The sequence below is a fragment of the Anopheles stephensi genome, chromosome 3 (assembly GCF_013141755.1).
Source record: "Anopheles stephensi strain Indian chromosome 3, UCI_ANSTEP_V1.0, whole genome shotgun sequence".
In the NCBI taxonomy this organism is placed as follows: domain Eukaryota; kingdom Metazoa; phylum Arthropoda; class Insecta; order Diptera; family Culicidae; genus Anopheles; species Anopheles stephensi.
In genome coordinates, this window is record NC_050203.1 from 29,937,854 (window position 1) to 29,960,136 (window position 22,283).

The 22,283-nt window shown below is 49.3% G+C and overlaps 10 protein-coding genes across 11 annotated transcripts; 3 read left to right on the forward strand and 7 right to left on the reverse strand.

The window, feature by feature from the left end:
* The first annotated feature begins 157 nt into the window (after positions 1-157).
* On the forward strand, positions 158-1,527 carry LOC118509426 (transmembrane protein 50A). The gene is made up of 3 exons (XM_036050014.1): positions 158-450; positions 581-712; positions 801-1,527. Exons 1-3 carry the CDS (start codon positions 361-363, stop codon positions 1,059-1,061), a joined length of 483 nt encoding a protein of 160 aa, XP_035905907.1. The 5' UTR covers positions 158-360; the 3' UTR covers positions 1,062-1,527.
* LOC118509410 (chitooligosaccharidolytic beta-N-acetylglucosaminidase) lies at positions 1,482-4,758 on the reverse strand. Of its 2 annotated transcripts, XM_036049981.1 has the most exons (3): positions 4,199-4,758; positions 3,849-3,958; positions 1,482-3,460 (listed from the first exon to the last, which is right to left on the reverse strand). In XM_036049981.1, the coding sequence occupies exons 2-3, from the start codon at positions 3,920-3,922 to the stop codon at positions 1,708-1,710; spliced, it is 1,827 nt and encodes a 608-aa protein (XP_035905874.1). In that variant the 5' UTR covers positions 3,923-3,958; positions 4,199-4,758; the 3' UTR covers positions 1,482-1,707. The 2 variants fall into 2 exon arrangements, with proteins under 2 accessions (XP_035905874.1, XP_035905873.1); XM_036049980.1 differs by lacking the exons at positions 3,849-3,958; positions 4,199-4,758 and adding an exon at positions 3,527-3,790.
* LOC118509423 (general transcription factor IIE subunit 2) lies at positions 4,745-6,427 on the forward strand. Its single transcript, XM_036050011.1, has 4 exons — positions 4,745-5,301; positions 5,387-5,485; positions 5,560-5,722; positions 5,812-6,427. Exons 1-4 carry the CDS (start codon positions 5,240-5,242, stop codon positions 6,373-6,375), a joined length of 888 nt encoding a protein of 295 aa, XP_035905904.1. The 5' UTR covers positions 4,745-5,239; the 3' UTR covers positions 6,376-6,427.
* LOC118509417 (clavesin-2-like) lies at positions 6,423-7,875 on the reverse strand. Its single transcript, XM_036049989.1, has 2 exons — positions 7,076-7,875; positions 6,423-6,998 (listed from the first exon to the last, which is right to left on the reverse strand). The coding sequence occupies exons 1-2, from the start codon at positions 7,790-7,792 to the stop codon at positions 6,753-6,755; spliced, it is 963 nt and encodes a 320-aa protein (XP_035905882.1). The 5' UTR covers positions 7,793-7,875; the 3' UTR covers positions 6,423-6,752.
* Positions 7,876-8,007: 132 nt separating this feature from the next.
* Positions 8,008-9,210, reverse strand: LOC118509418 (retinaldehyde-binding protein 1-like). The gene is made up of 2 exons (XM_036049991.1): positions 8,457-9,210; positions 8,008-8,391 (listed from the first exon to the last, which is right to left on the reverse strand). The coding sequence occupies exons 1-2, from the start codon at positions 9,180-9,182 to the stop codon at positions 8,137-8,139; spliced, it is 981 nt and encodes a 326-aa protein (XP_035905884.1). The 5' UTR covers positions 9,183-9,210; the 3' UTR covers positions 8,008-8,136.
* Positions 9,211-11,235: 2,025 nt separating this feature from the next.
* On the reverse strand, positions 11,236-12,549 carry LOC118509416. The gene is made up of 2 exons (XM_036049988.1): positions 11,684-12,549; positions 11,236-11,603 (listed from the first exon to the last, which is right to left on the reverse strand). Exons 1-2 carry the CDS (start codon positions 12,410-12,412, stop codon positions 11,334-11,336), a joined length of 999 nt encoding a protein of 332 aa, XP_035905881.1. The 5' UTR covers positions 12,413-12,549; the 3' UTR covers positions 11,236-11,333.
* Positions 12,550-13,490: 941 nt separating this feature from the next.
* Positions 13,491-14,676, forward strand: LOC118509421 (alpha-tocopherol transfer protein-like). Its single transcript, XM_036049993.1, has 2 exons — positions 13,491-14,323; positions 14,391-14,676. The coding sequence occupies exons 1-2, from the start codon at positions 13,601-13,603 to the stop codon at positions 14,622-14,624; spliced, it is 957 nt and encodes a 318-aa protein (XP_035905886.1). The 5' UTR covers positions 13,491-13,600; the 3' UTR covers positions 14,625-14,676.
* Positions 14,677-16,211: 1,535 nt separating this feature from the next.
* On the reverse strand, positions 16,212-17,503 carry LOC118509420 (retinaldehyde-binding protein 1-like). Its single transcript, XM_036049992.1, has 2 exons — positions 16,736-17,503; positions 16,212-16,659 (listed from the first exon to the last, which is right to left on the reverse strand). Exons 1-2 carry the CDS (start codon positions 17,450-17,452, stop codon positions 16,399-16,401), a joined length of 978 nt encoding a protein of 325 aa, XP_035905885.1. The 5' UTR covers positions 17,453-17,503; the 3' UTR covers positions 16,212-16,398.
* Positions 17,504-18,263: 760 nt separating this feature from the next.
* On the reverse strand, positions 18,264-19,663 carry LOC118509428 (clavesin-2-like). The gene is made up of 2 exons (XM_036050016.1): positions 18,646-19,663; positions 18,264-18,570 (listed from the first exon to the last, which is right to left on the reverse strand). The coding sequence occupies exons 1-2, from the start codon at positions 19,375-19,377 to the stop codon at positions 18,310-18,312; spliced, it is 993 nt and encodes a 330-aa protein (XP_035905909.1). The 5' UTR covers positions 19,378-19,663; the 3' UTR covers positions 18,264-18,309.
* Positions 19,664-20,240: 577 nt separating this feature from the next.
* On the reverse strand, positions 20,241-22,050 carry LOC118509429 (retinaldehyde-binding protein 1-like). The gene is made up of 2 exons (XM_036050017.1): positions 20,998-22,050; positions 20,241-20,918 (listed from the first exon to the last, which is right to left on the reverse strand). Exons 1-2 carry the CDS (start codon positions 21,856-21,858, stop codon positions 20,685-20,687), a joined length of 1,095 nt encoding a protein of 364 aa, XP_035905910.1. The 5' UTR covers positions 21,859-22,050; the 3' UTR covers positions 20,241-20,684.
* Between the last annotated feature and the right edge of the window lie 233 nt (positions 22,051-22,283).

Consider the following 22,283-nt stretch of genomic DNA (forward strand, 5'->3'; position numbering starts at 1 on the left):
AGAGCTTTATGATACTTAAATATTCAATATTAAAAAAACTGAAATATTTTTGTTTACAAAAAAAGTGCATTCCATTCCCGCTTTTGCACAATGGGCGAATACGGGAGTTAAAACTGTCCAAAATTATCACCTGACAACTGTCAGTTTTGTAATTGGCTTATTTACCTGTCAATAAAACATAAATCATCAAGGCTGAAAAGCGAGAGGGAGCGAACAAAAAACACTGAAAACATTACAATTTTCAGCACAATTTACGAAAGTAGAGTCGCCTTGGCTTCCATCCTTGTGCTGTGGATAATAGTATTCATTTGCGTAACACCAGCATCGCCGCGTGTGGATCGAATCTAATCTCCCATCACAATGACGATAATGGAGCGCATTCGACAGTCGTACTGGTTCGAGACACTTCCCCGAAGAACGATTCTAGCGACGTTGGTAGCATCGCTGCTGGTAAGTGTTCCTCTTTGTTTATGAATCACCCGGAATCGGTGGTTGTGCTAATTGGATTGAAACTGATACCGCTGTACCTCTATCGTTTCCTGGCCACTGTACACAACCACAACTACAACAACAACAACAGTTCTTTTCCGGCTGGTGGATCATCATCGATACAGCATCCACCTATCCAGAATCGTTTAACTTTTCCTACTACATCTGCGGCATCCTGGCGACGATTAGCTTCATCATAGTGAACGCTATTTCAAACGATCTGGTAAGTGGTTGCGAGGAAAAGTTTCGCTAATCGAAATGAGGGCACGATGCATGATATGTATTGTTTTACTACTTTTATCCGCTTCCAGCTGCACAGTTCGGGTGCTTACACCAATGGCATACTGAACGCGGGCACCGCGAAGCTGTTCCTGTTTGCTGGGTTCGTGCTCGGCTTTACCTCGATCATTGCCGCCATCTGGATCATGATTGCGGAGTTCGCGGTGAACGAATCGCGAACCGACAAGTACCCGGGCTACGCACTGCTGATACAGAACATTTTCATCTTCCTGTCCACGCTCATCTACAAGTTTGGTCCACCGTCGGAGAACGAATATTTTAACGAATACTAACGAGTGGGTTAGCAATGATCTGGCCTGGTCGTAGGACGAGACGACGGCATCTACCATTCATCATTCAGGCTTGGGTAACGTTCGTACTTTAATCAATGCCTCCCCTTTAAACCATCCGGAGACGAGTCGTTTTTGCAAGTGGACGGCGCTTAACCCACGGTCGCTTTCCCACATTCGAATATGATAAGAACGAACCCAACGTTTTGATTACTTCGTATCATCTTCTTTTTCTTGATAAGTATGTCTAGCACGCGCGAATGTCTCTTAACGGGCGCTACTTTTTGAATGATTCCCGCGGCCGGACTAGCCGTGCCGTCACGCAGCGAGAGATTGTGAAAATTTAGTGCGCGTGTGCATCTCGTTTATGTAAATGCTCTTCTCCCCCTGCCCCCGAAATCCTAACCCGAACAAAAGTAAGTGTAAACAATAAACACAAGTATCGTTTATTTATATATATATACTCAAACCACCCTCGCAACCTTTTGTATGAAACAGATTTAAAATTTTGATCGAAAGTCAAACGCTACGCAACGCCTACAGCCCGGTTAAGCCCCGCGAATGGAAGCAAAAATTTAGAGTAAGGCGAGGAATGGGAATTAACAGTTCTAATGTCGTGGGGTACGCTCTGGCCTGCGGGTCGAACCGTCTAGGAGCGTCCCCCATCGCCACCGATCGGACAACTGCCCTCGTTCTGTAGGCACCATTTCGGTTGAATACTGTTCGCCGCTATTCCCTCCATGATTAACCGTTCGCGGTGCAACAGCATGCGCGATTCGGCCATTTGCCACCCGGACCGTGGATTACTCCAGAGCCGTTCCGCGTGTGCACTTAGCCGCGGCCACAGCCGATTGTCGAGCGTGTGGCTGTCCGACTGCTCCGTCCAGAGGGCAGCTTCACCGCCGAGTATCTGCTGTGCGTATGGGCCACCGATCGCCAGCAGATCGTTATTGTACACCTTCTGCCATCCGATGTACGGTGCGCACCAGTTGCTACCGTCCGTAACCCACCCGGCAAAGCCACAGTCCAGGTAGAGCGCGTCGTAGTTGGACATGATCAGTCGGTAGCCTTTCTCGAGCAGATTGCTCACCTTGCTATCGTTCCCGGTCGTCCACACCTGTATGATGTAGCGGTCCTTGTCAAGGTACTGCTCCAGATAGGGTGATTCCGTCAGCTTGCTCGTCCACATAATGATCGGTCGCTGCTTATCGTCTGCCGGTAGCGTTTTGTCCAGCCGATTCAACGCCTCCGTTTGGAAGTAGTTCCACAGCTTCATAAAGTCCGCCTCCTGCAGGCCCCATTCCTGCCCATTCATCCAGCGGCGTATGCCATCGGTAGCGTTCCAGCACCGGATCGAAACCTCATCCCCACCCATGTGGAACACATCCGACCGGTTAAACATGGCGTTCATCTCCCGGTACACGTCCTCCAGGATGTCGTACACCGCGTCCCGGGTAGGGTCGAGCTGACCGCACGGTGGCTCCACACAGTAGTTCTCCCACGGCTGATAGTTGAAGCATGCCGTCACGCCCAACCTTTCCCAACCTTCGCCAACGTGGGCCGGTGCATCCAGCTCCGGTATTACGCGGATACCGCGCTCCAGCGCGTACCGCACCAGCTGGGCCACGTCGTCCGCCGTGTACACATTGCGCCGGCCGTACGCACCGTAGGTGTGGAGCGTGGGGCGTGATTTGATAACCAGCGGAAAGCTTTGCGAATCCGTGATGTGCCAGTGAAACACGTTCAGCTTTACCAGCGCCATACCGTCGATCGTGCGGCGCAACGATTCCGGATCGATGTAGTTCCGGGATGTGTCGAGCGCTAGGCCACGGTGCGGGAAGGCGGGCGCATCGGAAACGTTCGCCGCAGCCACCATTTGCAGCTCGTTGCGTATGTTATCGTACAGCACGAACTGGGACAACGTTTCCAGTCCGTGCCGTGCACCGAAGAACGTTTTGGCGGTTATGGTAGCCGTCAGCTCGCCATCCGTACCGTCCCCAACGGTCAGCTTGTAGCTTTCGTCCGTTTTGTAGTTAAGCGCAAGGGAATCATCTTCAACGTTAAGCTTGATGCGTACCGCTTTACCACCGGACTTAAGCGCGTTGCCTTGGGCTCGCGTTTTTAGCTGCTTCCGGAATCGATCCCTATTCGTCTCCCAGAGGCTCACCAGCGGGTGCAATTTTTCGTCCCACTCAAACCGCACCCGGTCCGGATCGATGTGGGCGAGATCGTTGCCAACCTGCAGCTCACCGGACGGCTGGGGCCACAGCAGTCCGGCTCCAGATCCGCAGAACAGCCGACACGCCGGCAGACTGATGGCTTTGTCCCGTGGAAAGGACGGTTCGGAGATTGCCGTCTTGACGCACCGATCGTTCACACACTGATATCCCCAAACGGCTTCTCTGTTGGGAAAGAAATGGGGCAAAAGCAATCAATAAGACGCAAAAACCATCCTTCATGTGCGATACCTTTCCTGGGAGTGGTCTTGCTTCGGTAGAGCAATCGAGACGGCCAAAATGATGGCAACACCCACCAGTAGTGTGCCAATTAGAAAGCATTTCTGTGTAAAATCCATGGCGCAGGTAACCAAATGCCGGACCGTCTTGAATGTAACTGATAGCAAAGCACAGTACTATCAGCGCTTCAAGTGATTGAAATGGAACCCGTGACACCGTGAGGGCATAAGAAGTGGGTTCTTTTTTTCTAATCCTTTTAATTTCATTATAGGTCAACATGAACAATGGGGAGGATACAAGTGTACATACTATCCGAGGGCTATAAACTACTTACCCTTGGGAGTGGACCGATGCGGCGCAGCAAAACAGTCCAATCAATGCGGCCACAACGAATCGTGCCTGATTCATCGTGCTTTGCTCACTGTCTTCTGACTCGTCGGACGGCTAAAACGAATGTAGATAAGATTGAACGGTGTTAATGTTTGTCGAGCGCGATCGATAGCGGGCAACGGTTTGCAAACTTTAACGAAGCGCAAATGTGCGGTGTGGGGCCCAGCCTTGAGCGCTGCGATTCAGTAAAGGGCGGAACTAGTTTACAAAACTTTCACTTCTCAATTGAAATCCCTCCCTCAGCTCGGGTGAACGATTAAGGTGCTGTCGTGGTGGCGTTGTTGCTTAACGAACCTTAAACTCGGTGCGCTGCTTCGCTTCGGTTGTGGCTGATGCTAATATCCAACGCGCGCCTGTCGCGCGAATGATGTGGGTGTCAATCGGGCGGCCTGATTTTTATTGGGCGCGTCTTCTTTTTACCGGCCGAGTAGCATTCCTGCTTATCTTCCGCGTTTCACTGGCTGTTGTGCTCTACCGCTGACGTTATTCCAGATCTTCCGTCCTATCTGACCGATCTCTGGCCGGTTTCGTGGTTGAAGGTGTTTTATTTTCCACCACGCCGGTTACGGTTACCACCCGGTAACTAAAAACCGGTTCTATGCGATGTGCGGGCGATAAGGGCAACGTCCTGACGATTACCTTAATTTCACCGAGTTGTTTTTTTTTGCACTTCCTTGTCTGGGCGCTTGCCCAAACAAACAAACAAAACCCTTTGCTTCGATGGCTGGCCTGATTCCGATGAGGCGCAGATGGCAGACGCAAAAACAAGCGAAACAAACGCTGCAAAACAAACAGTATCAGCTGCGATGCTCACGCAATGCAGTGATTTCGGGGAGGCACGTCAAGCAACCAAACAAATGAGAATATGTTTGTGAAGGGCAGCAAGAGCGAGAGAGCAAGACAGAGAACGGGTGTTGTGTGTGTGTGTTTAGAATGCAATTAGAAATTATATTGGTTTTGGAAAACTGTGAAAAAGTTTATAGAACAACATATGTTTGCATTAGAAAAAGTTATTAAAGTACTTTCGGTAAAACATAATGTAAACAAAGAACATTTGCTCTTCCTTTGAGTGAGTGGGAGCGCGTGTACTCACGTGAGAGCAAAAGATGCGGGAGAGAATTCGTATGCGCGAGAGCGAACACAATCCAACTGACAGCCAGCAAGCTGTCAGCCATTTGACAGGTCGAGCTCTGCGCGTCCTTTGTTTACGTCTGCACTTTGTCGTGTGTGCAGCGTTCCAGAGGAAAAATCAGCTTTATTTTAATAATTACACACGATAGTTCATTGAAATATCGTTCATCCTCAAGTCGGAAGTGTGAAAAAACCCGTTCCAAGATGGATCCAGCTCTATTACGCGAACGGGAAGCCTTCAAACGGCGGGCGATGGCAACACCTACGTAAGTCCCTTTGGCGAAAGTGCTTGCACCAAACCAATCTTCCCTTTACCCCGTACTAAAATGCTAAAAATGGTAATACTTTCAGCGTTGAGAAGAAGGCCAAAACCGAAAGCTCGTTCACGGCACCGAAGGATATGAAAAAGCCAAGACCCGCCAGCGCAGCACCGAAAATCGATGCCACCAAGTATGCACGCAAGCGTCGGGACAGAAGGGGGCACAGTTTGCTGATTAAATGCTTCATATTGTTTCCTGTTTCAGTTATAAAACTATGACCGGTAGCTCCCAGTATCGGTTCGGTGTGCTGGCAAAGATCGTTAAGCATATGCGCACCCGGCACCAGGAGGGAGACGATCATCCTCTGACGTTGGACGAAATTCTTGACGAAACCAATCAGCTCGATATCGGATCGTCTGTCAAATCGGTATGCGGGCCAATTCCGGGTTTTCCTTCGCCTTGTCTAGCGTTCCAATTCTAAAATGTATTCCATCTTCCCCACTTTACAACGCCCAGTGGCTGCAAGGCGAAGCGCTGCGCAACAATCCCAAAATCGAGCTAACGCCGGAAGGGCGCTACCTGTTCAAATCGGTATTCAAAATCAAAGATGGCAAGAGCCTGATGCGGCTGCTGAAACAACACGACCTCAAAGGGCTGGGTGGTGTGCTGCTCGACGATGTACAGGAATCGTTGCCCCACTGTGATAAAGTGCTGAAAAACCGTGCCTCGGAAATTATCTTCATCACGCGACCGAACGACAAGAAAAAGATACTGTTCTACAACGATCGGACCGCCAACTTCCAGGTGGACGAAGACTTTCAGAAGCTGTGGCGTGCCGTTACGGTGGACGCGATGGACGATGCGAAGATTGACGAGTACCTGGAGAAGCAGGGCATCCGGTCGATGCAGGACCACGGGCCGAAGAAACCGTTGCTGCCGAAGCGCAAGAAGCTCGCGAACAAGAAGCGACAGTTTAAGAAGCCGCGCGATAACGAGCATTTGGCCGATGTGCTGGAAACGTACGAGGATAACACGCTAACGCAGTCGAATGCGGTACAGGAGATCAAGCAGAACAATTAAATCATGTTTTTAGCTACACTTTTACAAGCTTAATAAATGTATATGAATTCCATGTTGGTGTACGTTTTTTTATTCCTAAATAGAGAAAAAAAACATGCCAAAAGTAGAATCAAGTGATCTTAAATGTTCTGCCGGATGAGTCTCGTCGATGGTAATTAAAATCGTTACCTCCGCTGCACTAATTCTACACCAGCGTCCTTACCAGCATCGCGAGTCAAGTAAAACCTGTTTACTGAACGCCTCCTAGCCGTTCTGGCCTTGGCGCGCACGAGCGCATCAGCTTGCAGGTCAGCAACAAATCAAGCTAGGAAGTCTCAAGGCACACATCTGCCCTATTTCTACTCGAAATGCATTACAACAGTCGTACAAGCTTGCAGTTAATCGACATCCAGCTTACGGAAACTTCCAATGATTCCAGCATCAGTGTGTTGATTCTTCAACGACGCGCTCCGCTTCTCGTCCACCTTCATGTCGTCCAGCGCCAGTATTACGTTCCGGTAATGGTCCAACGTTTCCCTGAACTGTCGCTTCAGGTCTTTCGCTTCCTGCTTGCCACCGTACTCCTTGGGCATCAGGGACAGTAGATTAGATTTGCCGACAAACTCCTCCATCGTGCGGTAACACTGGATACGTGGGAATAGGAGGTTCAACAATGCAATCGTTACTTACTGATGGCACCCTGAAAACGCGTTCCACCTACCTTAAACCGACTGCGCAGCTTCTCGCTGCAGCAGCTTAAAATCCACTCACCAACCGTCGCACCGAACAGCGGCAAATTGACCACGTGCACCTCCTTCACCCGTATCGGGAACGCTTTCGTCACACAGTCGATATAGTTTTTAATATCCGTCAACGACCACTGAGCGAACGCTCGCATCGGCACGTTGCTTTCGTCGAAGATGCACACGATCCCAGCGATCTGGTTCAGCTCGCTGGCGAAAACGCTCTCGAACACCATCGTAAAGAAGCGTATCTGGTCCGTCACTTCGAACCGGTCAATGTCCAGATTAGCGTACCGGACCAGATACACAATCCGGCCCCGATCGTCCCGTCCAAGCGGCACCACAAACTCACTGTCGATCATAGCGCTTACCCACGGTGCGGCCGTATCGAGCCGGCTGTACCAGGCCGGAAATCGTTGCCGGGTTGCAAGATAACGCTCCAACGTTTCACACGCGGCCAGATGGGAAAATTTGCGTACACGCAGGAAGCGCAGCAGAAAGTTGGCATCGGTACGGCACGATAGGATGGCCGGATTTTGTGCGATCCATTCGCGCATCTGCCGTAACGCCTGGTCAACGATCGCCTCATCCTCGCGCAGCTCATCCTGTGCAATCTGACGATGCAGCGGGGAATCTACCGGACGATATGGATCGTATTTTTCTGGACGCTTGTCCACCTGCTGGACGGTCGCCATGTCGGAGTGTTCTAGCGAGCTAGCGAACCTAACACTGGGCCCGCCGAACGGAAACTGATGCGATCTTGCCTGCTGCGGGTTAGTTACACGGTCACACACTGCGCCATTGCGCAACTCGAGTTGCAGTTGCGCTGACCTTCGGCTAGGCCCTGCCATTACGTGCGTAGACAACGCAGGAGTGGAGTGCGCAAAAATGTGTATCGCAAGGCAATTAAGCGCTTAGTCAATGCACTTGTCAACATTAGCCGGAGGATTAGAACGTGAATTTATTTCGTTACAAGCTTTTTAAGGTGAAGCGATCCTCATGCGTTAAGTTGGAGTCTGAATTCTGGAGAAGTCAACGATCAGCACATGCTTAACCGCTTGAACATGGCGCCGGCTGCAATCTCGTCCGGTGTGGTTCCTTCAAAGTTCCACCGCGAAGAATAGTAGTCCAGATCGATCTCCATACGATCAAGCCCGAGCACTACCTCGCGCTGTTCCTCGAACCGTTTCCACAGGTCACGATTCGCTTCGTCCAGCTTCACCGGTCCACCGTACAGGGCAGGTTTCAATGGCGCCTCGAAGAACTTCTCCAGCTCCGCCGTCGTTGAGTAGCACTTAAGGAAAAGGGAAGTCAATTACTAAGATCGAAAGCGAGAAGATGGTCCTCATGACTGCTTACACTGATCTTCTCGCGCATCTTCGGATTCGCGAACGACAGGAACGTATCGATCACGGGCATGGCAAACTTTGGCAGCGCCGCCGAACGAATGTCTCCGTAGCGCAGCGGGTACGCGTGGCTGTACGCTTCCATCATGATCTTCAGATCGGTCGTACTCCACTTTTCGAAATTTCTCACCGTACTGTCGTGAAAGTCGATCAGAACGTGACAGCCACCGATCTGGAACTCTTCACACTCCAGCAGCGTCTCCATGACGAGCGCCATAAACCGGCCATCCTGGGCGGGACGGTGGTTCTCCCCGTCGAATCCGGCGAACCGGGAAAATCCCACCAGTCGCCCGGCCGCATCCCACCCGAGCAGGGTGAACGGTCCGTTGTGGAAAATTTCCCGCATGAGAGGATCGGTACAGTCCAGGTTCTTGAACCAGCTCGGATACAGCTCGCGCACAGTTAGATACCGCTCCAGCGCTTCGCAAGCCATCGGTACGGAGAACTGACGGAAGCGCAGGAACCGCAGCAAGAACTTTGCATCCGTGCGGCACTTGAAGATGTACGGATTTTCCGCAATCCAGGTGCGCATTTCGGCGAGTGCTCTCTCACGTACGGCGTCATCCTCGCGCAGTTCCTCTTTGGCCACCTCACGGTACAGCTCGGGCAGCGTAAACTTGTACTGGTCGTACGCCTTCGGGCACTTGTCCACCGAATAGGGAGCGAGGATTGGAGCCATGCTCACGTGTGTCGATCAGTGGCCAAGGTGCAAACGGAACTGTGCGTTGGGAGTCCGAATTCGTTTGGAAGTAAGTTCGTGCACCTTTTCGCAGTACCAGCGGGGAAGCTATCAGTTTGACCTCAAATTGGAACAATCGGCATGATAATTGCAGCCGGCGCTTATCATTGAGCGAGTGCATCGCTACATGAATTTCGATTCCGAGCAGAACCGCAGCAGAAAAAAGTGATGTAACTGTTCGTTTTTTGTTGTAATGGAACAACAACCATTTTATTTCAATTTCTTCCTCGATGTTGAGCTAGAGATGTTGGCTGGATCTTGGCGGATTTCTGTGCTGCTGACTGCAACTCTGGCGAAGTATAGTGTTAATGGCATTACGGTGTGTTTAGCTGGATACCCGGCTGTTCATCGTCAGATTACAGTGAACATAGCCTATGGAGTCCCACAAGACCGGAAGCACCGTAGCTCCCGTATCGCATCCAGGGGTTATAAGCAAACTAAGCAGATGCCTGAGACCCTGAGAGTTCTAGGAGACCCCATGGGATATCTTCCTATAAGCTGGCTGTAAGTTCCTGGGCGCCTCGATCGTTCAGAAGGCTCCAAACTCCGAACAGCGTCTTCCATAATATCTCCTCTTGGCCGCTGACTCTTCTTCTTCCTTGGCACCACAACCTCGAGAGGTCTCGGGCTGCCATTTATGGCTTTCAGTGGCTTAATGTTACCCGTAGCAAAATAGTAAGCCATTCGTACGGGGCCACTGACTCTGGCCCAGTTATATTATTAGTTAACAGGTTTGACGTGTAAGGGAGTCTCCAACTTTCATTGTGTTTAGAGCCTCCGAAGGTGCTTGAGTATCTGGGCCGTTTCCCCGTAGTGAGGACTGACTACCCAACTATGTGGTAACAATGAGTCTAGCAAGCGAGAAATGGCAGGCATGACGCAAGAGGTCGTTAGGCGAAGAAAGTAGAAGAAGAAGAGCCTTTTTTTGGTGCAGACAATAGAACGACTTAAATTATGCGTGAGAACCCGAACCTACCGTGTCGGAACCGCCCGTAAGCAACCCGAAGCAGTTCGGGTTGTATTTCTAGTTCCAACGACTTTGGGTCGACCCGTGGATGCAACGAGTCCGGTTCGACCCATAGATTCGACGAGTTCAGGTCAATTTGCGATGCTACGAGGATTGACCCGAACTACTTACACCAACGGGTCTTACTTGATTCCTATACGGACGAACTCGACTTCGGATCAATCGGTGAAAAGAGTCGCATGATCCATCACGTATGACGGCCTGCCCGTATTGCCTAAGACTAAGCTATCAATGGTTCACTTGATTCGCTTTAGTTGGGCGGCATATCCTCCTCCGAACCATGCAAAGCAGGCCCCTTATTCCGGGTTTGCTCGGTTGTTTCGTTACGTTCCATCATTCAAAGGCAATGTCCAGTTACTCCCTGTGAGGTTCTATATATATAGACATCTTATCGACTATTCGGACGCTTTGTTGCCAAGTATTCTGTAAGCCGAATGCGAGGTCCTGATCATTGCGCGAGGTGCTTATCCGTTTTTCATATTCCATTTTCCATATTCCATTATTTTCCATTTGAAATTCTATGTTCGCCCCACTTATAATCCGTCTCGGCTCGGCAAAAATCAAAGCTAGCGAGCAATGTCTATGTCGTGGTACCCGTGGTGATGTGCGCCCAATGCATGCATGCAATGCACGATCTCCTTAAATTCCATGGAAATTCCTCCCCCTTGCAGGCTTCAAGGACTCACTTGGGGAGTGAATGAATAGCAGAACCTCCCAAACCCATCTATATCCTACATACTCTGCTGCCGAGCGATGTCTGACTGACTGAGAGACTGAGAGAGCGAGAAAAAGAGCTCAACAATTCAAATTTCCCAGAAAAAGAAAATCAAAACTGGATTACTGGCTATAAAGGACCTTAGCCGGACCTGAAGCCTCTTCGCATACCAAGGACTCTTTAGCTTTCGCAGGCGCGCTTACGCATTGTACGAAATGTTCTTTCAATTTTTTGTCAAACCCTATCAAACATATTTTAATTACATCTCACTTTATACCTCTTTAAAATGCTGTACTTTGAGGAAAAATGTTCGCTACGATCGGCATAGACCACGTGTCAGTCATCGTGCTCACTTGATGTTCAGCTGCTCCAGCATGGCACCGGCTACGTTGTCTCCCGCAGCTGACACAGAATCGTACAAGTACATGATATCCCACAGGCACGCGCAATGCGAACTATCCATCTCCATGGCATCGAGCCCGAGCACGATCTGGCGCTGATCCTCGATACGTTTGCGGAATGCACGATTCAGCTCATCGAGATCGACCGTTCCGCCGTAGGTGGTCGGTTTGCTCGAAGCATCCATCAGCTTCTCCAGCTCCGTAATCGACGAGTGGCACTGAAAATTTTCACGAAACAAAAACAAAAGCAACCGAGCATTCATTACGTGGCTTTCCTTTTGTACCGCATGCTCCTTACTCTGATCTTTTCCCGCAGCTTCGGGTTAGTGCACGAGAGCAGCGATTGAATGACGGGTACGGCAAACTTTGGCAGTTTGGCCGCATGGATCTCGCCGTAGCGCACCGGGTACGAGCGGCTGTACACATCCATAATGATTTCCAGCTCGCTCAAACCCCACTTCTCGAAGCTGCTGACGGTGGTGTCGCGATAGTCGATCAGCACCTGACAGCCACCGATCTGGAACTCTTCCCACTCGAGCACCGTTTCCAGCACGAGCGCCATAACCCGTGCGTCCTGTGCGGGGCTGTGCTTGTCACCGTTGAACCGTCCAAAGCGTGCCAGCACGACAGCACGGCCCGCCCCATCCTGTCCGAGATACGTGAACGGATCGTTGTTCAGTATTTCCTGCATGACGGGCTCGGTACAGTCTAGCTTTTCGAACCAGGTCGGATACATGGTTCGAACCACTAGATAGCGCTCCAGTGCGTCACACGCCATCGGCACGTTGAACTGGCAGAAGCGCAAGAACCGTAGCAAGAACTTTGCATCCGTACGGCACTTGCGGATGTGCGGATATTCCGCAATCCACTGGCGCATCTCCATCAACGCACTGTCGCGCACCGCTTCATCCTCACCGAGCTCCTCCCTGGCTATCTCACGGTACAGCTCCGGCAGGGTGAACTTGTACTCGTCGTACACTGGCGGACGCTTATCCACCGGGTAGGGAAGCTGCGGTACGGATGCCATACTCTCGGGACAACTGAACACGGCCAAAGGACAACTGGAACTGAACCGTGAACCGTTGGATGATGCGTTTTGGTGATGGTGCTGATCCAGCGGGCTTGTTCCGTTTCGTGCAGATGGAAGAAACAAAGGATGATGGACTTTTCGGCTGCCGGGTGACATATGCCTTGTGCTTATCAATGCACCGTTTGCACAAGTAAACAAAGCGCTTTGTTTACTTATTTGCCTCCGGAGCTGTTCCTCGGGATTTCGGGAGTACCATAACAGCAGTGGCACTATCAGTGCGAATGGCTTACATATGGGCATGGAATGTTGTGATGCATTCGGTGCATTTATGAAGCAGTGCAGTGCGATAAGCAGTAGTTGTCATAACATCATAAAGCATCGATGCCGTCTAGACCCGATATCTTCAAAAGCTTATCATCGATATCAGGATCTTTGGTCCTAATTGCTACAGCTGTTATGCGCGTGATTTGAGGAAACGCGAGGCGATCCGATTAAAGAGATATTTTTCGACGAGGAACAGTAATGGTTTCTAAGCTAAGCTACCTATCTGCTAGATAGCCACGAGGAACGATGAACTCAAATTCTTGCTGCGAGGTCTTAGAAGATGTGTTCATTCCTTGTTTGGCGGATTATCCGGACGATTCGCGGCTGTTGTTCAGAAGAAAATGTGCCAATCAATTAGGTTTTTGATTACTGGAGCGAACCAATTCAAGCTTTTTTCAAAGGTTTATTTCTCTAAGACGTGTATAAAAGTAAATGTGAATTAAATTCCACTGAGAAATGCATAAAATTGTTGATGCGGCTAAACGATTGCAGCGCATCTACTTTTATGTGCAAAAAAAAAAGACTTTGTAGGTAAGTCATCGATTGCGGCACTGTTCTCTTAATCGCACGAAAACAGCAATAATTTGTGTGCACATAAATATGCAGACGGTAAAACGAAATAAAAAACAACAATGCACCCTACATTGATAACCTTTCGCAAATCCAGCCAAAAACATGCCCACACGGAGCCGACAATCGCTCATGGGGTCAAGTTGTTTCGCGAGCTGTAGCCGAATTCCGGGATGCCCTCGTTCAGCGCATTGGCAATGTAATCCCAGGTACGACAGGAACTGGCGATCAGTTCCGTTTCGGGCAGCAGCCAAGTTGCATCGCAAGCAGCCGTGCCGATAACAACCAACCATGTCGAAGTTTGCGGCCTATCCCGTGGACAAGAACGTGAAGCAGTACGACGAGTACAAGTTCACCCTGCCCCAGGTGTACCGTGAGGTGGCCAAAGAGGAACTGCGCGAGGATGACGCCGTGCGTGAGAAAGCACTCGGCGAAATGCGCACCTGGATCGTGAACAATCCGCACATCCGCAAGTGTCGCATGGATGCAAAGTTCTTGCTGCGGTTCCTGCGCTTCCGGCAGTTCTCCGTACCGATGGCTTGCGAAGCGCTGGAGCAGTATTTGACGATGCGCGAAATGTATCCGAGCTGGTTCAAGAAGCTGGACAGCAGCAGTGAAAAAATGAAGGAACTGTTCCTGTGCGGTGCTACCTCGATTGTGGGGCAGGACAGCAACGGTCGCACGGTGGTGTTCTTCCGCATCGCACGCTTCGTGCCGGAGATGTTCGAACCACCGACCGGTGGGGTGTTTATTGCGCTGCTGATCGAGGCCATGCTCGAATGGGAGGAGGTACAGATCGGCGGGCTGCAGGTGATGGTGGACTATACCGATATGGATCTGAAGCTGTTCGAGAAGTGGAGCTCGTCCGAGCTGAAGCTGATCATGGAAGCTTACACGCGCTGGTACCCGATGCGGTACCACGATACGCACGCGGCCAAGCTCCCGAAGAAAGCGTTGCCCGTGATCGAGAAGATTCTGTCCTTCACCAACCCGAAGATCCGGGAACGGATCAATGTGAGTTTTGCTGTTCGTAGAAGATCGAAGATCGCGACTCAGTTCAGTTCTTTCCGCTCTTTCACAGTGCTACGCCAACGTGTCCGAGATGGAGCAACACTTTGAACCTTCGATGGCACCGAAGGGCTACGGTGGCAGTGTGGATCTGGATGGTGACGTGAATCCGGCCGTGTGGAAACGCATCGAACAGCAGCGGGATGTCATCCTTGGGCTGGATCGCATGGAGATCGATTACGATTACTATGCACCGATCTGGGACGAACAGAATGCGGCGCTAGCGATCGAGACTCCTTCGGTGTGAAGCGTGACGCTATGCATTCGTACCCGGAATAAATTCGAGCAATTTGGGGCCATTTTAATGTTTAATTTTCCACAATACGATATCACAATTTAACGGGTTGAATTATAGCAGCGTGAAACGACACCTCAACGAAGCGTGTGTTGGGTGGTCGTGTGGGGGAAAATGTGTCTAATAATCGGTATCCGTTTCCCACGCACCTCTACCGTTAGGCATCTTGATACACGGTAATTATGACATTATCTAACCAGAGGCGGACGGTTTCAAGCTTAGCTGCTCCATATGAGCAGCTGCCTTCATTGAATGCTAATCGGGTTGGGTTACACGATGGTTGATCGTTCACTACACGTTCGTGGCGCACTATTGTCAAAGAAAAGCTCGCACCTCAAGTTTAAAAATTAAACGGTTATTTTATTAATAAACATATTTCGTAGCAATACGGCCCGACCGTCCTACAAGAACAATAAAACAATAAATAAATGTTATGAATTTAATAAATGTTAAATTGGCTCATTCGCTCTCCCTTTATGTAAGTATTGTACCTAAAATTCAAGCCGTTTTCATATTATGGTTTTTCAAATTTTAAACGATTTTTTTAGAAATTTCTCCTCAAAACTAGAAGCGTCAAGGAAGAAGAAGAAGCACTTGTAAGATAAAAGAAAATCTTGTAATATATAGTTCAAATGACTAAAAGAAATATTTTTAGTTTAAAAAATTACACTTAGTAATTAAAGTTTGAACTTGATTTTAGGAAGTTTTCCAATTTCAGGCGAACAAAACATGTCCATTTTTTGTTGAGATGACATACTTACCTTAATGGAAAAAAGAAGCATTAGTTAAATTTGTATGAGCACATTTTATTCTAATTGGATTACCCGTTTAACAATATTGCCCGAAATAGAGATATTTTTGGTCAATTATTTTTTATAAATGAATTTAAGTAATTCGGAAAAATCACTTCCAATCATTTATTGCTATACAAAGGTTTCTATACTGTAGCATCTGATAGACTTATTTCTAGCTGATTGCTCTCAACTGAATGCAATATTCCATTGTATGATGGCAATATTTCACCGCGTGTTTCAAACGTTCCATTATGTGATTTGACACCCACTGTATTACGTGCCTCAATATATTTGGTTCTTTAAATATCTATAATGAGCTTTACTGTGGATCAATGATCTCATCATCTATTTCCCAAAGATTGGAACTATGACAATATCATCAGAGGACATCAAAATAAAAGGTATTTGATTTCCCTGTCACCTGAAGTCGTTTCCATATCAACTATCCTTGTTTGCCATTCCATCTAAGTAGCCTGCCATAAAAATTGATGCTATTGCCTTATTAACTGAAAACCCCTGTAATATAGCAACTTTACAAATAAATCCACGACCGAAAGAAAAAGTCCAAAAATTATACACTTGAACACCGCTCTCCATTGTTATAAACACCATAGTTAAGAGCAAATCCATTTTTATCCTAGAGATGGTGGGAGCAGTGAAACATTGCTTATTACGAGCTATTAGGCAGTCAATTTATTTTCTACTGAATAATTCAGTGCATGGATTTGAAAAATAAATTCAAAGATATGCTAAAAATTCATATTTTTTATTGCGTTTTATTAGTACAAATAAACGATAGTAATTCGAATGTTGATTAAAAATCTTGTAAAATTATTATCGTCATCTGATAGTAGCCAATTTTTGCTGTAAAAAAGCATTGAGATTTATAATTAACAAACCCACCATAGCCAAGCAAATCAAGCTAAGAGCTTTTAATCCACACCGAGCTTTCGAAAGCTTCCCATCGCCCCACTGTCTATGTCACTCTCGGGCGCCGAGCCATGCTGCCACAGTGATGTATAATGTGCCGTGTCGATGTCCATCTCATCCAGGGCCAGCATCACCTCGCGCCGGCCTTCCAAGTGTTTCACGAACCGTTGATTTAAGTCCTGCAGATCACACTGGCCGCCCCACTCACTCGGTACCAGCGAAGGATCACATTGTTTCGCCATCTCCTCGACGCTATCGTGACACTGAAACAAACGGAATTTTATAGAACTTTATACACTTAATGCTCCTTGCTTTATTCCTCTCATACGGGACACTCACTCTGATGCGATCCTTCAGCTTGGGGCTCGCAAACGATAGCATCAGGTTGAGCAGCGAGAGGGCAAACTTTGGAAACTTGGCGCCATGAATTTCCCGGATCCGGATCGGGTACGATCGGTTGATCGCATCCATAAAGATGCGCATGTCCGATATACCCCAAATGCCGTAATGCTTCAGCACCGAGCCCGTATAGTCCACAAACACTCGGAATCCACCGATCTGAAGCTCTTCCCACTCGAGCAGCGTCTCGATCAGCAGCACCGTAAAGCGTCCCTCCTGCAACGCACTGAACTTTTCCACATTGAATCGTGCAAACCGGAACAAAATCACCGTCCTACCGTCCGCATCCTGTCCACACTTGGTAAACACAACATCCTGCAGCATTTCTTTCATGGCCGGTTCGTTGCAGTCCAGCCGCTTGAACCACTCCGGGAATGTTTGACGCATGGCCAGATAGCGTTCCAGCGCTTCGCAAGCCATCGGGACCGAGTACTTCCGGAAGCGCAGGAATCGCAACAGAAACGACGCATCCGTACGACACTTCCGGATGTAAGGATGTTTGGCGATCCAGTCACGCATCTGAGCCAACGATTGCTCACGTATCTCGTCATCTTCCCGGAGCTCGTCCTTCGCTATTTTACGGTACAGCTCGGGCAGAGTGAACTCATACCGATCATAGCTTGCCGGGCACTTGTCCACCGAATATTTCCGTTCCATGGTGAATGAGTTACTAAGCTGTTACTTTGCTCGTAGCTGAATCAGTACTGAACCGCACTGCGCATCACCTGCCGTGATTGTTGCCGATAATTGAAACGTGCACTCGGCTAACGTACCGGTTGGGCGTGAGTAATGCACGTGGGGCGTCGTAAAATTGCGCTTGCCTATGCCTATGCTAATGATCACATATCATACTGGGCGTAAAAATGATCGGGCAGATCAAGGGAGGTTGGAAAACTGGTATATTGTGGAGTGGAGTTTTAATTTAGTCAAACATCTATTCGATATTAGATATCGATATAGTTTTTTTTTGTTAAAAGTAATATAGAGAAATAGTATAGGATTGAATTCAGTGCGATCGTGCCACTCAAGATATTTAAAACAATTAATCTTAAATCTCAGTGGATCGTGACGAAATCTTGAGAGCTTTATGCTCTGCAGGCGAAAAAGAGTCGGTGAAATATTAAGAGCGCTGTTCATTGCTCTTCACGTACAAATAGGTCACCGTGCGTCTAGAATCAGGATCTCCCGAATATAGAATCTCCTGACCGAAAAGTAGTATATGCTCATGTTGAAGATGATCCAAAGGCAAAGGAGAGGAGACGAGAGGCTTCGTTTAGGGGGTCCTGGGAGCCTTGATCATTTGGAGGATCACCCGAAATCCATAAGGTGACTCATATAATATCTCCGCTTGGCCTTTGATTCTGGCTAATGCAGAAGATTTGACGTCCAGAAGAGGGCGTCCAAGAGATTTGAATTAGCTAGAATGAGTTTCATTGTCACAAAAACACACACACATGTACCTGACACATTATTAGAAAATTACGGTTATATTTATTGAAAAATCTTAGCTTTACTTAATCAACATTAAGCTTACGAAAACTGCCGGCCACCCCACCGTCGACCTCATTCTCTACCAGATTGGACTGATGCCAGAGCGATGAATAGTGTGCCACATCGATTTCCATCTCGTCCAGCGCCAGTATCACGCTGCGACGATCCTCGAGATGTTTGAGAAACTTCCGGCTCATATCATCCGTATCGAGTTCTCCACCGTACACCTTGGGCACCAGCTTCGATTCAAACTTTCCCTTCATCTCCAGCACGGTATTGTGACACTGTTGTGCGAAAGAAATAACAAGAACAGAACATAATCGTTCTGACGATGGCCACAACGGCACTCTGGCACTTACAACGATCCGCTCCTTCAGCTTGGGGCTCGCAAACGTTAGCAGCAGATTCAGGATCGAGACGGCAAACTTTGGAAACTTGGCGCCATTAATCTCCCGGAACCGAATCGGGTACGATCGGTTGATCGCATCCATGAAGATCTTCATATCCGTGACACCCCACATACCGTAGTGCTTCATGACGGTATCGGTAAAGTCAAGCAGCACCCGAAATCCACCGATCTGTAGCTCTTCCCACTCGAGCAGCGATTCGATCAGTAGCGCCACCAACCGACCCTGCTCGAGCGGACCGAACCTGTCCACGTTCAGCAGCTTCACGCGAAACATTATCACCGTCCGGCCGTTCGCATCCTGTCCGAGCTTCGCAAACACACCGTCCTCGAGCAGTTCGCGCATCATCGGTTCGTTGCAGTCCAGCCGCTTGAACCAGGTGGGAAACGTTTCACGCATCGCCAGGTAACGTTCCAGCGCTTCGCAAGCCATCGGGACCGAGTACTTCCGGAAGCGCAGGAATCGCAACAGAAACGACGCATCCGTACGACACTTCCGGATGTACGGATGTTTGGCGATCCAGTCACGCATCTGGGCCAACGATTGCTCACGGATTTCGTCGTCTTCCCGGAGCTCGTCCTTCGCTATTTTACGGTACAGCTCGGGCAGCGTAAACTCGTACGGTTCGTAGCTTGCCGGACGCTTCTCGAGCGAGTAATCGGTCGCCGTTGCTGGTGATGCCATCCTCCCGGTTCGGTGTAATCACTTTGCGCTCTAAATGGACACTGAATCGGTGGTGCTACGGTCGCAGCCACGGCTCGGTACAGCATCCACCGTAAACGTAAGCTTCGGACTTGGCCTGCCATTATTCTGTCCTTTACCTTCACCAGCGAACGACCTCCCTCATGTGCGAGAGTGAGATCAGACGAGCACGATATAGTTACTTCCACAAAACTTTATTAGATTACTCCCCGCTAACAGACCCACACAAACACTCACCCGAGCGAGAATAAAACGCAGCGCAGCTTTGAACTTCAACGATCAATATTACAGCGTGCTCACCGCACACACGCAGCAGCAGCAGCATCGCGCACGTCCACCCCGGGTGGAACGGGTTCTATCGGGTCGCGCCTGTCTAGGCCACGAGACACTGACATTGCCACTGCGGTTATCGTGCGGGTGCAGTATGTGTGAGTGTGTGTATGCATTGCCTCAAGGAAAGCGTCGTTTAATCGATCTCGTTAGATCGAGAACTTCGACCACAATCGGCCAGATCGTGCGTTTGGCGTGCGTACACTCGTAGCACACATTCCCACACGCAAACATCGGGAAAAGTAGATGCGATGATGTTGAGATAATTGATCGGTGATTAGAATATTAGTTCGGCATCCAAAACCTGGGTTTTTCGAAGCTATCTTCGAGCGATGGCAATTTATACGGGTTGTAGTGATAGCTGTTGTTAGACAAGCAGTTTGTGTATACAGATGCTTCAAACAGCTGGAGAGCGAGCTGGGAGTTAACGTATTTTTGGGACACAGATACGTAAGCGCCGGTGATCAACTTAGTTGAATAGAGATTTCTTTCATCTGAGCTTAAAATATTTTTTATCTTATACAAACAGATGATGATTTTATTCAGAAATAGCATCAATATTAACCTCACAAAAACCAGTGATTAAACGTGCTTGTATGATGTACTTATTTGCACAAAAAATACCCCCGTATTACAAAAAATTACATTCCTGATAGATAAGATCGCTCCAGGTCGTCAGCTACGAACGATGACCTAACAGCATCAACCGCCCAGCGTAGTGCGGTCAATCAATACAAGTACAAGCCGCTAGTACAAGTGCAACTCTCGAGTGATACGATCACCTGCATAATGTGTGTGATTATTCAAGCTGGCCTCACTTACCTTCGGTAATGAATGCACCCAACCTACCGACGTGTCACGTGCCTGAAAGCATGCTCCATTATGCAATTGATCGTCACTCCCGATCGATCTCGCGGGCGAGATTTCCCCGCCGGAGCAAAGTAGTTGCGTGTTCGTGGCTAGTCGATCTCCGTTCCGAACTCCACGTCACCCTCGTCGGATTGACGCCAAAGGTGTGCGTACGGGGCAACATCGATCTCCATACGATCGAGCAGCAGTAGCGTGTCCCGTTTGCTAGCTAACCGTCGTTTCAAACTGCCGGTGATCTCCTCCGGGCACGTCTTTCCGCCATACTCCACCGGCAACAGTTCCCGATCGACGTACTTCAAAACCTCATCCATGGTGGCGTGGAACTAAACATTTCGGAAACAACAATGACATGAAACGGTTTTAATGTAGGCCGCCAGCGCATTGGCGTGCTGCATCACTCACGAAAATACGGCTTCGAAGTTCTTCCGCGGCGAAGCTCAGCACCAAATTGCCGAGGGCCTGCCCGATGCGGGGCAACCGCACGATGTGCACCTCCTTCACACGCACCGGCAGTGCATGGGCCAGACAGTCCATGAAATTCCTGATGTCCGACAGCTTGAAGCACACAAAGTGACCCATGCTGGCACCATCGCAGTCGACGATCGCGACCCCGCCCCCGATCTGTACCGCCACATCGTCGAAGAACGCCTCGAACAGCATGTGCTGCAGCCGGCCGAGATGGTAACAGTTGAAACGGGTCACATCGTAGCTGCGGACTTTCACCAGCGCCACCATCCGTCCGGCACGGTCCACCCCGAGCGGCAAACAGCCGCGCACATCCTCCACCAGCTCGCGCATGTAGCGATCGTGCGGGTCCAGATTTTCGTACCAAATCCGAAACAGCTGACGCATCGTTAGGTACCGCTCGAGGGTGGTCTGTGCCGCCTGCAGATTGTACGCCCGGGCACGCAGAAACCGCAGCAGAAACAGTGCGTCCGTGCGACATCTGCGTATGTGCGGATGGGTTGCGATCCACGCGCGAAACGCAGCCAGCGATGCTTCCCGAAGCTCGTCCGTTTCGCCCAACTCTTGGTGCGCGATCGTACGGTGCACTTCCGGTAGTGGGAGCACGGTGTCGTTTGCCTCGTACCGGGAAGGACACTTGTCCACGGACAGCTGGTCGGTGTTGTGGCCCGTGCCCGAAGCCATCGCGGCGGCAGTCCGTGCAAAACTGATGCGCTGGGCTTCCGATGGGCTTCGCATGCGCCCGCGATGCAACTGAACTGCACAATCGCTTTCACTTTCTAATGCAACGGTTTGCATCAGTCTAATGCAATGCGCTTATTGCTTCGATGGTTTCAGCTGCTGTTTTTTGCGCTTCTTCAGCCATTGGGGCGCCAGAGGGGCCGTTGTGTACTTGAACTCAAAACCGTTTCGCCAGCCCGTGTGTGGACCATGCGCTTAAAACCGGTTCGCGCAACTCACCACCGACCAGTGACATAGACCCTGACCATCTAAGCGTCGTGCGGCTGGCGGTTTGTAGTTTATCTGAAATGCAATTAAATCTCAACACACTGTTTATTGCTTTGCTTAAGGAAGAGTCACTTTTAAGGTAGATAGGTGTTTTGTTTTTGTGTTTTTTTTAAACTCAAGTCGTTAGGTGATCTGAAGGTCATACCCTAGAGCAAGAGATGGATTGCAGAGTTGTTTGTTCCTCACTTTAATCAACGCTTTTTGGCATTAGATGA

Excerpts from the sequence above, each read along its gene's own strand:
- LOC118509429 (XM_036050017.1), bottom strand. The coding sequence starts at position 21,858 with ATGCAAACCGTTGCATTAGAAAGTGAAAGCGATTGTGCAGTTCAGTTG. Across the intron at positions 20,919-20,997 it reads AACTTCGAAGCCGTATTTTC|TTCCACGCCACCATGGATGA; the intron begins GTGAGTGATGCA and ends CGAAATGTTTAG.
- LOC118509421 (XM_036049993.1), top strand. The coding sequence starts at position 13,601 with ATGTCGAAGTTTGCGGCCTATCCCGTGGACAAGAACGTGAAGCAGTAC. Across the intron at positions 14,324-14,390 it reads AGATCCGGGAACGGATCAAT|TGCTACGCCAACGTGTCCGA; the intron begins GTGAGTTTTGCT and ends GCTCTTTCACAG.
- LOC118509423 (XM_036050011.1), top strand. The coding sequence starts at position 5,240 with ATGGATCCAGCTCTATTACGCGAACGGGAAGCCTTCAAACGGCGGGCG. Across the intron at positions 5,302-5,386 it reads CGGGCGATGGCAACACCTAC|CGTTGAGAAGAAGGCCAAAA; the intron begins GTAAGTCCCTTT and ends TAATACTTTCAG. Across the intron at positions 5,486-5,559 it reads CCGAAAATCGATGCCACCAA|TTATAAAACTATGACCGGTA; the intron begins GTATGCACGCAA and ends TTCCTGTTTCAG.
- LOC118509426 (XM_036050014.1), top strand. The coding sequence starts at position 361 with ATGACGATAATGGAGCGCATTCGACAGTCGTACTGGTTCGAGACACTT. Across the intron at positions 451-580 it reads CGTTGGTAGCATCGCTGCTG|TTCTTTTCCGGCTGGTGGAT; the intron begins GTAAGTGTTCCT and ends CAACAACAACAG. Across the intron at positions 713-800 it reads ACGCTATTTCAAACGATCTG|CTGCACAGTTCGGGTGCTTA; the intron begins GTAAGTGGTTGC and ends ATCCGCTTCCAG.
- LOC118509420 (XM_036049992.1), bottom strand. The coding sequence starts at position 17,452 with ATGGAACGGAAATATTCGGTGGACAAGTGCCCGGCAAGCTATGATCGG. Across the intron at positions 16,660-16,735 it reads AGCTGAAGGATCGCATCAGA|TGTCACGATAGCGTCGAGGA; the intron begins GTGAGTGTCCCG and ends CGTTTGTTTCAG.
- LOC118509410 (XM_036049980.1), bottom strand. The coding sequence starts at position 3,633 with ATGGATTTTACACAGAAATGCTTTCTAATTGGCACACTACTGGTGGGT. Across the intron at positions 3,461-3,526 it reads CAAGACCACTCCCAGGAAAG|AGAAGCCGTTTGGGGATATC; the intron begins GTATCGCACATG and ends CTTTCCCAACAG.
- LOC118509428 (XM_036050016.1), bottom strand. The coding sequence starts at position 19,377 with ATGGCATCACCAGCAACGGCGACCGATTACTCGCTCGAGAAGCGTCCG. Across the intron at positions 18,571-18,645 it reads AGCTGAAGGAGCGGATCGTT|TGTCACAATACCGTGCTGGA; the intron begins GTAAGTGCCAGA and ends TTCGCACAACAG.
- LOC118509417 (XM_036049989.1), bottom strand. The coding sequence starts at position 7,792 with ATGGCGACCGTCCAGCAGGTGGACAAGCGTCCAGAAAAATACGATCCA. Across the intron at positions 6,999-7,075 it reads AGCTGCGCAGTCGGTTTAAG|TGTTACCGCACGATGGAGGA; the intron begins GTAGGTGGAACG and ends CCACGTATCCAG.
- LOC118509416 (XM_036049988.1), bottom strand. The coding sequence starts at position 12,412 with ATGGCATCCGTACCGCAGCTTCCCTACCCGGTGGATAAGCGTCCGCCA. Across the intron at positions 11,604-11,683 it reads AGCTGCGGGAAAAGATCAGA|TGCCACTCGTCGATTACGGA; the intron begins GTAAGGAGCATG and ends GAAAATTTTCAG.
- LOC118509418 (XM_036049991.1), bottom strand. The coding sequence starts at position 9,182 with ATGGCTCCAATCCTCGCTCCCTATTCGGTGGACAAGTGCCCGAAGGCG. Across the intron at positions 8,392-8,456 it reads AGATGCGCGAGAAGATCAGT|TGCTACTCAACGACGGCGGA; the intron begins GTAAGCAGTCAT and ends CTTTTCCTTAAG.